We start from the raw sequence: 10,900 nt of genomic DNA, 5'->3' as shown, positions 1-10,900 counted from the left end.
GTCCAATAACATTTAATAAAGATCCTTATATCGTTTGTGTATTTGTTTAATATATTTATTATATAATACATATAGTAATAAAAATTTATAAAAATTTATTTATTTATTTTTATACTGCAGGTTAAATGTGTTTATATATAGTTAACTTTAACTGTTAAACGCTTGCTACTTAATTGGTTAAAGTTATTAGTAACTAATAAAGTTTTGGTAACTAATAACTTTTCTAAATTTGATTGTAAAGCAATAATGTGCACCTTTTGTCATTATCAGCTAAACTTGAATTCAATTATTTGACATAAACTTGAATTAAATCAAACTGAATTATTATTACATACAGTATATAATGAGAATAAAACAATAATATATGAAAACCTTTATATACTGTATAATAATCATTTATAATGAATATATATATTTATTGCATGAATTCCTTATATTCTTATATCTATTTAATATTTTAATTAGACATTACTTTATCATGTACACTTTGAATAAATGACAGAAACAGTTATTTTGATTTAATTTGCTTTGTATTGAACAAATTCAGTGTTGTAAATGTAGAACTTGGAGCTGTGATGCTTTTAGCTGTGTCGTTGTCTCGCCTCATCAGTAATATAATAAAGTAGGGAGCTTTCATGACCCTTTAAGAGGCGCGTCAATGGAGTGAAGACTATGGAGTAAATTTAGTGCCAAAAAATCCAGTATTTTGCAAAGAATCACTCAACTTGCTTGCGAAAACCCAGTAACGCATTGTAAAGGTAGAATAGTAAACATGCTTCACATATCCATTATCACATTTCACAGACACAGTCCACCCTACTGGATTTCGGCCCTCGAACAAACACCAGATCTAGTGCATACAGCTGCGACCTGTCTGTTGCTGATGCGAGACAGTGGCCCTCTTCTGAGATTCTCTTCACCCGATTCCCTCCAGACACATCCAGGTGGATTCCTCACTGGCGCATTCAGACAGATTTCTCGCGAGTGCGGATGCGCCACTTTCCTCCTTCAGGACAGCAGATGACGCTATGGGTCAGTTTACGTCATTCTCCAAGAGGAAGCCTGAAACCTGGGCTGAAACTTCAGCATTTTTAATTAAATAAAACATCTAATAATAATAATAATAGTAATACTAATAAACTATAATAATAAACACAATAATAATAATAATTAATAAACACAATAATAATAATAATAATAATAATAATAATAATACAATAAACACAATGATGATAATAATAATAATAATAATAAATAAAGACAATAATAATAATATTAATAATAATAATAATAATAATAATAATAATATTAATAATAATAATAATAATAATAATAATAAACACATCAATAATAATAATAATAATAATAATAATAATAATAATAACAAATAAACACATCAATAATAATAATAATAATAATAAACTTTTATTTAGGATTCAGCTAATTAATTTTAAAGTAATAAAACATTTAATTTTCAGTCTATATTTATATACACAATTATTAGTTTAGCATTTTTTAAAAAAAAATTAATAATTCTAAGATAATAATTAATAGATATGTTGAAACTAGGAAATATGAAATGAATATTATATTACTTAAAACACTACAGCAAACAGGTGAGTTTCTGCCTTTTCACCAGTTTATTGAAACATTATTACACTTAAAAGCGCCAGCTAATACATTTTTCATTATAATAAAACATTTGATTTAATAAGCTAATTCTTATTTTTAACTTCAAATTTTTATGCATAATTAGTAGCTAAAGGTTAGGTTGATTTTTTTGTATTATTTAAATAATTATATTAATCATATATTAATCATCTTGGGAATATTATATTAAGATTATGTTACGCCAAACAGGTTATTGCAACATTTTAACACATTTTATCAGCCCTCCACGACGAGTTTAATCGGGTAGTTTAATCGGATAGTTATACTGTCCTACATTAGTGATTATGTTTAAAGCAAAAGAACATATGTCATATCTATCTACATTATAATATTTCATTTAATAGAATAGCGGGGTTAATTTTTCGCAATAATGTAGAATATATAGAAATAATGATAATATTACAGCCTCGTAACTGCTAATTTTATACTAACCGTTTACATTAACGTCAAAATGATCGATATATTATGTTAAGTAGATACAGTAAGACAGAAACTCATCTGTTCACCGATCATTTTATTTTAGTCAGCTGTAGTTTAGGCATGGGTTTCAGGCTTCCTCTAGGAGAGTAACGTAGACTGACCCATAGCGCCATCTACTGTCTCGTTGAAAGAATTGGCGCAACCGCATTTGCAAGAAAATCCGCCTGAATGCACTAGTGGGAGAATCCACCCGATTGCATCTGAGGAAATCGGGTAGAGAGTCTCAGAGGAGAGCAACCGCCTCAAACTCGTAATGGACGGGTATACAGCTGTATTTTTCTGTGAAATGTGATTGTATTCGTGATGCACCACTGAGTTTTGCTTTGTTAGCGAGTCGAGTGAGTCTTCGCAAAATGCTGGATTTGTTTGTAAAATATTGGCACAAAATTCACTCCATACCTGTCGGCCCCATGAGTTGCATCGAAGAACAGTAGCTTTCAGCGCTGAAGATAAAAAGATGATACTTATCCAGCGATACTTATCCTACTTTGATTCCCTTCGGTGTTTCCCTCTCGTTCTCATGTAGTGGCCTGATCTTCCCCTGTTGTGCAGCATTTCTGGGTACATAGCAAACAGGGTGAACATTTACAACAATCAAGCATAGTGTTAGTTCAGACAGGTGAAGACTAGAAACGATACAGCTGTGAATATACATTAACGATAATTATTTATATTTGTAGAACAATATGATTACTGTACAAAAATAATTACATTACTGTGAGGGTAGGTGTTAATAAAATACAATTAATGGGTAATTTAAGAAGTGATTTAAATAATTCTAGTTTATTTCCAGCTGCAGCTGTATCCCTGAACAACAACCGTTCAGACGGGATACGTCTACACCCTGTAATAACTGAAGAGCGGGCAGGGTGAGGGGATGCATGAGGAAGTGGACATTTTTTGCCATAAAAATACTACCAATTGCATGAGTCTGATGCTGAATGTGTGAGAGTTGGCAGCCCTGGTTCAAAGTATTCAAGTTTACATGTTAATCAGCCTCTTGTTTCTGACATTTGCATTAACTCATAACTAACCATATAAAATATAGATAATCATAATTAGTTGGTTTGCATGATTTTGGGTTCTCTTCGTTTACCCCATGGGTCGGGTGCAAATCACACAGGGGACTGACCCATACCTGCCAACACTCCTTTTCCAGGGAGTCTCACGTTTTTTCAGACCCGCCACGTAATTTCTCCAGGAAAACTCCTGTAATTCCCTCATCCAGATACCCTTACACCCTTCAGAGACAAATCTTGGCAGGTGTGGACTAATTCCCTTATTTTGATGCTTGATACACCCTGAAGGAAGTCAACACGAGATGTAATGAATGGTCAGCCCCTTAAATAGTGAGAAATAGTTTGCTTTGATCTGTATCTTAAATAAAATGAATAATTAAAATAACAACAAACCAAAACTTGTCGATCCCACCAGATAATTGGGTGTAGAGGGAACTATAAAACTGTGGTGATATTTTACCTCTTTGGCAAGCTGCTACATTTGGTGACCTGAAAAGAAAATACAGAAATTAGGTCTAATGTCTACATTACACTTGGATTTATTCTGATGTTAGAGTGAATTATGTACTTATAAAACAAACACATAAAAAAGATAAAATGTGAATATTTCTTCAAAATACCTTAAACCATGGATGATGCGGGATGTCTTCTAAACTGATCCGCTTAGATGGATCTTGTTGCAGGAGGCAGCAAATCAGATCACAACAGTCTGCAGAAAAGAGAGAAAGAGGAATTTTAAACTTGACGTCTTACAGTTGTCCTTGTATGAAGCTGTAAGCTTTAAACTTGTGAGTGATTCAGAAATATAATTGATTTTTGTTGTGATGAATGGCAAATCACCATGTGACAAGCGAGAACTGGACCAACAGCTTGAATTCATCCGCAGCAAAATCCTGGATCGTGGAAGGCGTCCACACAGCAGTACATATAACAGGATTCCCAATGACCACACAGTGGCAGGTTTCCCATGGTACCGTCTCATCATGTTAAACTCAGGAGGGGAATACTGTCTCGTCCCTGAAGAGAAGAGAGATTATGTTGAAGAGAAGAGAGATTATGCTGAAATACTACCACAGGTTTTCACTGTATACATTAGCATGTTTTGTGGTTATTACAACATGCTTTAAAGCATTAGTTTACCCAAAACATTATTTCTGTTATTAATTCCAGCAATATTACTCCAATATCACTTGATTAGCTAATCGAAATGTTTTAAATTCCGAATCGATTCTGATTAAACACACAGCCCTAGTAATAAACAGAACTTTCAGTTTTGGTTGATCTAACCCTTACTGTCACTTGTCATTAGAATTGAAGTTCAAAACTGTTTGAAATTTGCATCATAATACACATACCACTGTAGTGATGATACGCAGAATCCTTCAGGAGGTCCCCGCACCCAAAGTCAATCAGTTTGACCCGGAGTGTTTGTGGGTTGATCAGCAGGTTCTCCAGCTTTATGTCACGGTGAAAGACTCCGCGAGCACAGCACACTTGAGCGGCCCGTATCGTCTGCCCCATGATAACCCGTGCTTTGGTTTCATTGAGGAATCCTCCAGAGCGTTTAACATAGACGCTCAGATCTTCACAGGGTGTGGAAAGTTCCAAAACCAAGATGTAGTGGCCAGGATAGTCCTCCCAGTCCAGGAGCCGAATGATCTCTGGAACCCTGGGGCTCTTATTAACCATGAGCATCAGGGCAACCTCTAATGGAACAGGTGCAAAATGTCTCGGCTAGAAGAAAGGTCATTAAGGATTGTTAGATGAAGGTCCTTTCCCATATGTGGATACACTGGACAATCTTTTAATTTAGTTACATGTAAATGTTTGAAAAATATGCTTACAATATTGATGTACTGCATGGTCGCCCACTTCTTGATGAACTTTACTGCCACCTGAACAACAAAACAAATTATTTTATTGTAAACAAGATCAGAAGCACTAAGAGGAATCAAAATGGATAGTGAGATAAAACATTTTGCTCTGTGAAAAAGCAATGATACCTTTCTGCCATCGTGTATGCGGGTCCCTTTATAGACTCTTCCAAATCCTCCCTGGCCAATCATTCTCTTTAATACAAACCCCCTCAACCTTTTCTGTCCATTTCTAGCAGGGCCCTGATATATTGGCAGAGTACACTGTTTCATCGATGACAAGGCAGACACCATCTCAACAGTAATCGGTTGTAGCAGGTTCTTTTCTTGCGGTGCAGTTGTTGATTTTGCATCTGTATTGAAAAAAAAAACAAAAAACAAACAAACAATGCCCTGGATTAAAAATCTTATAAAGGAAATAATCAAATCTCACTCCACCCTTTTATCCCACAGTCAATCACATTACATCATTAGTTAGACGGCCATCTCCATTTCATTTCAATATACTGTAATTAACCACACAAGAAATATTTTCCTTCACCTTGAAAAGCATTTAAAAGCATTAATTTCATTACACAGGAAAATACCATCTCAATTATCATTATTTACTTATTCATGTCTACGTTAATGCATAAAATTCTGACAGTCCAAAACATTAAAAATACATTTTGATCTCATTATTTGCATAATTACATATTCAAAATCCATGATACACAATATTATAGCTAAACAAAAAAACATTAAGGAAACACAGAAAGGTCCAAATTTACCTTAAAATCTGTGGACATTTTTCTAATGCTAATAAATAACACATGATTACAAAAGAGACACATTCCCCAAGTCCTCTCCTCAATATTTAGGTCAATTGTTTATTTTTAAAGTATATTTCTGGCCTTTCAACTAACTCCCTGGTGCTGATGGTATACTTTAATGGGAATTATTCACCCGCACTCTGTCAGAACTTCAATCATTTCTGATTCTTTAGATTTAGTCATTTAGCAGATGCTTTTGAGAGTCAAAGATTGAACTAAAGACCTGGATTAAAAACTTGATCATTGCCCTAAAATTCAACTAGATTTTTGTTTTAATATGTTTCTTATGATTCTTAGTTCAAGACACAAGACAAACCAGTTGCACATTATCATAACATGTGGCATGATGTGGCACACCTTTCCACGATGAGGCACGCTTCAGGACCATAATGTAGTAATCGGGCTTGTCCAGCCAGTCCAGCAGCTTAAACTTCTGTGGAACTGTTGGGTCCTTTTTGGGCATGAGTAACCTGGCCACCTCTAATGGAACGGGTGCAAAATGTCCAGGCTAGAAGAAAAATCATTTTAAGGATTGTTAGATTTTCATTTCCCCAATATGGATGGATATACTGGACAAACTCTTTTATTTACATGTAAATATCTGAAAAAGATGCTTACAATGTTGATGTACTGCATGCTCCTGCGTTTTCTGGTGAATTTTACTGCCACCTGAACAACAAAACAAAACATTTCATATGATTGTAAACAAGATGAAAGACATTTCTTGGACCTGAAATGAATATTCATACCTTAAGGCCATCTCGTCTGCGTTTCCCTTCATAGACGGTGCCAAATGTTCCATGGACAACCATTCTTATTAATTCAAACCCATTCAAAATGTTTTGTCCATTTCCAGCAGGTCCAGCGGGTCTTGGATGTACTGGCACAGCAGGCTGCTTTACCGACTGAGCGGACACCATCTCAACGCTAATCGGTTGTAGCAGTTTGTCTTCTCTGTTATGGGTCCAGAGAAGTACAAAATCTATATTGCCTGTCATCCTCATGTTTCTCGCTGGCTCATCATCTGTACTGGAACTGGATACTGATGTTGCACTTTGATCGGTATCATACAGTCCAGAGCTGTTGGACTTTCCTGCAATTGTTGATATTGTTCCTGTGTTGAACAAAAAAAAAACAACATCATGGATTAACAATCTGATAAAGGCCTAAATCAAACTTATCATCTTTATATAATGCATGTAGGTGTCGACATTTTTCGTATGATTTTGGGTTCTGTTCGTTTACCCCCATGGGTGGGGTGCGAATCACAAAAATTACAAACTGCTTTTATCCAAGTCAAAATAAAACAAATAAGACTTTCTCCAGAAGAAAAAAGATTATCAGACATACTGTGAAAATTTCCTTGCTCTGTTAAACATCATTTGGGAAATATTTAAAAAAGAAAAAAAATCAAATGGGGGTTAATAATTCTGCCATCAACTGTACATTTTAATATATGTAAATAAAAATCACCTCTTGAACAGAAATTAAAAACAAAAAGCTTCTCACCGTTGCTCTGTTGACTCAAGTTGGCTTCACGGCAAACCCGTGGTGATGGACACTCCAAGATAATGGTGTAATAATCAGGCAGATCCTGCCAGTCCAGCAGCTGAATGGTCTTTGGACCTCTGAGGCTCTTATTAACAAGGGCTAATAGACCGACTTCTAATGGAAGGGCTACAGGATGACCAGGCTAGAAAAGAAAAGAAAAAATGTTAGTCCATTTTAATCCAAATTATTTACATTTTCAGTTTAAAAAGATGGCTTTCACACTGCTTAATCATCATTCTGTACTCCTTTTTAACTAAAGGTAAAAGTACAATTTAGCATTTATTGCTCGTACTATGGAAGTCAATGGTTACAAGTATTCAGTATTCTTTCAACAAAAGAAACTCAAAAAGATTTGGAACCACCTGATGGTGAATGCATGATGGATGAACTATCCTTTTAATTTGAATAATTTTGAAAAAAATAAATCAACATTAAATTGAACTTTCTCATGCAAGTCGTCACATTTACGAAAAATGTATTCAAATATAAGTGAACTGTTAGCGTTTCCTAAAAATGATTGTGTCAGTTAATACATCAAGTTTACTTCTATCTAGGAATTCTGTCAGTATAGTCAAAGTTACATTTCTAAAGTCTTTTTCTCAGTTACAGTGCTCAGCATAATTGAGTACACCCCATTTTGAAAATGAATATTTTATGCATTTCTCAGTGAATATAGGCAATGTATTTTGGTGCATTTAAACAAAACAGATTCATTAAACACATATATTTATCAAAATAACAATTTTGTTACCAAACATATTTAGAAATTGAAAGATAATACAATAAAATTTTGTAAAACTTTGCAAAAATTACAACCCAATTTTAATAAAATTTTTAAATATTTTTTGCTTCTCTTGATTTTTCCTCTTTTTTTTAAATTTGTATTTAATACTTTTCTATGACACATAAATTTGGGTGTACTAATTTTGGATTGTTATCATAAGTTATTTTGTTAGATAAGCTCCAGGTTTGACTTCAGTACTGGCTAATCTAATGTACATGCACAAATATAATATTGTCTAGCTTCCTATAAAAATATGAATTTAAAAGAGGATTGTGAAGGGTGTATTTATATAAGCTGAGCACTGTACATACAGTATATAATAAATGCATCAAAACCACAATGAAACTATTTGTTATGTGTATTATAATGTATGTGAAATTCTAAGATTCTCTTTAAATGGTTTAGATTATGACCCAGGTTATCAATGACAAGTGTGAAAAGCCATACTGTGTGGGGGGAAAAGAAGCTTTGGTTTACTTACCACTATGCATGTCACCTCCCAAAACTTTTTTACAACTTTCACTGCCACCTTGAGGTTATCGGTCATACGCCTGCCCTCGTAGATGGTGTCAGATCCTCTCCTACAGAGAATTCTTCTGACTTCATACCGCCTCAGAATATCACTGGTTGGACTGTGGTGTGCTTGAACCGAATCAGAATGGCTGGAAGAACTCTGGACATCCATTAATTCAATTGTTGGACTGGAGTAAAAAGTGGTCAGCTTTTTAAAGCTCTCCAACATTCTCCACATTTCCGGATGCTCAACAGAACTTTCTTCCTTCTTTCTTTTACTGTTCGGCCCACTATCAAAATACTCATCCTTTCTCCTTTTCCTCAGAGACACTATAACAGAACTGTCTTCCGGCTTCCTTTTTCTGTTCGGCCTCCTATCAAAATACTCTGATTTTCTCCTTTTTCTTAAAGGCTCTTCAACAAAACTCTCCTCTCTCTTTCTTGTTCTGTTCGGCCTCCAATCAAAATACATTCTCCTTTTTCTTTCTGGTCCCTCATCAAAACCCTCCTCCCTTTTCCTCTTTGTCTCTGACCCCATATCAACATCCTCTATCTTTCTAGGAGACTCTTCAAAATAAATCTCTTCCCTTTTTCTTTTACTTTTTAACCCCCCATCAAAATAGCGATCCTCTTTCCTTTTTCTGAGAGGCTCTTCACCAAAAATCTCACCCCTCTTTCTTTTTCTGGGTTGCCTCCTATTTAAACACTCTAAATATTCATATTTTCTCCTTTTTCTCTCGGGTCCCTCTTCAAATATATCCTCCATTTTCCCTTTTCTCTTAAACCCCTTAATAAAATACTCTGTCCTGCTTATCTTTGTCGGAGGCTCTTCAGCAGAACTCTCTTCCCACTTTCTTTTTCTGCTTAGCCTCCTAATAGGCAAACTAGAAAAAGACAAACTGTCTTCCCCATTAATTTTTCTCTCAGAACCCTTAAAAAACTCTTTCATTCTCTTTCTTGGAGGCTCTTCAGCAGAAATCTCCTCCATCTTTCTTTTCCTGTTAGGTCTCCTATCTAAATACTCATATTTTCTTCTTTTTCTCTCTGGTCCCTCATCAAGACCGTCCTCTATTTTCCTCTTTCTCTCACACCCCTTAAAAAACTCTTTCATTCTCTTTCTTGGAGGCTCTTCAGCAGAAATCTCCTCCATCTTTCTTTTCCTGTTAGGCCTCCTATCTAAATACTCATATTTTCTTCTTTTTCTCTCTGGTCCCTCATCAAGACCGTCCTCTATTTTCCTCTTTCTCTCACATCCCTTAAAAAACTCTTTCATTCTCTTTCTTGGAGGCTCTTCAGCAGAAATCTCCTCCATCTTTCGTTTCCTGCTTGGCCTCCTATCCAAACGCTCGTCCTCTCTCCTACTCTTCTCATATCCCTCACCGACACAAACGGGCTGAAACGCAGCCTCGTTCGTGCCGGGTATTGGGGGTGTACGGAAACCATACACCTGATAGCTGTGAGAACTCCGTTTTCGCTCCATAGACATGTTTTACAGCTCTACAACTGAACAAATAATGATGCGCGTGTAGAAAATTCAGAGCTAGAGAAGCACTACGTCATGTACTGCATGTGTTCCAAAGATTCTATTTTTTGCGTCATCGGAGCTGAGGTAAACCGGGCTGCGCTTGTTTTCATTCAAATAGCCTCGCACTTTGACAGCACTATATATTTAATAATAGTAGAATCTGTATATATTTTGATTACATATTATTTATATTATAATGAAATGGTCAAAGATGTTATGATAAATGGAAACAAACTAATACACAGACATCGTCAGTTAGTTTTTTAGTATTTACATTAGTTGTGCATATTTGGCCATATTGTTATTTACTGCGTGCATTACTGCCATTCGGCCATATTGCGTGCATTTACTGTTTTTGCTTCATAATTTAGCTCGCACGCGGAGATGTTTCATCCAATATATTACAGAGGGAGATAAATGTAATCACGGTGTCATAATTAGTTATTGCTACTTTGTAAATAATGAAAAGAGGCCCTTGTTATTATTATTATTATTTTTTATTTTACTGCAAGTATAGCTTCACAATGAAACATACTATAATGACAAGTCTGGCAAATATTATTTAAACAATAAATACAACTACTATAACTTAAAATTCTAAAATACATCTGTATATAAACTGTTTATAAACTACCCATTTATAAAACTACATTTTCTATATTTCCAGACCT

At 34.9% G+C, this 10,900-nt stretch overlaps 1 protein-coding gene across 6 annotated transcripts; it reads right to left on the bottom strand.

The window, feature by feature from the left end:
- Window positions 1–514: 514 nt before the first annotated feature.
- On the bottom strand, window positions 515–10,190 carry LOC141374972 (uncharacterized). Of its 6 annotated transcripts, XR_012387049.1 has the most exons (14): window positions 8,673–10,190; window positions 7,366–7,549; window positions 6,606–6,970; window positions 6,475–6,525; window positions 6,214–6,364; window positions 5,174–5,397; window positions 5,015–5,065; window positions 4,526–4,904; window positions 4,011–4,187; window positions 3,791–3,879; window positions 3,564–3,659; window positions 3,290–3,452; window positions 2,551–2,708; window positions 516–641 (listed from the first exon to the last, which is right to left on the bottom strand). XR_012387049.1 is itself a non-coding variant. In XM_068224291.2 (12 exons), the coding sequence occupies exons 1-12, from the start codon at window positions 10,188–10,190 to the stop codon at window positions 2,630–2,632; spliced, it is 3,297 nt and encodes a 1,098-aa protein (XP_068080392.2). In that variant the 3' UTR covers window positions 1,997–2,629. The 6 variants fall into 6 exon arrangements, 1 of the variants encoding a protein (XP_068080392.2); XR_012387047.1 differs by lacking the exon at window positions 3,290–3,452 and having other exon boundaries at window positions 515–914; window positions 2,461–2,708; window positions 3,631–3,659; XR_012387046.1 differs by lacking the exon at window positions 3,290–3,452 and having other exon boundaries at window positions 516–1,062; window positions 2,316–2,708; window positions 3,631–3,659.
- Window positions 10,191–10,900: the final 710 nt, after the last annotated feature.

Source organism: Danio rerio, chromosome 11 (assembly GCF_049306965.1).
Source record: "Danio rerio strain Tuebingen ecotype United States chromosome 11, GRCz12tu, whole genome shotgun sequence".
Classification (NCBI taxonomy): Eukaryota; Metazoa; Chordata; class Actinopteri; order Cypriniformes; family Danionidae; genus Danio; species Danio rerio.
The sequence above is the reverse complement of the archived record's forward strand: the minus strand, read 5'-3'. Positions and strand labels throughout refer to the sequence as shown.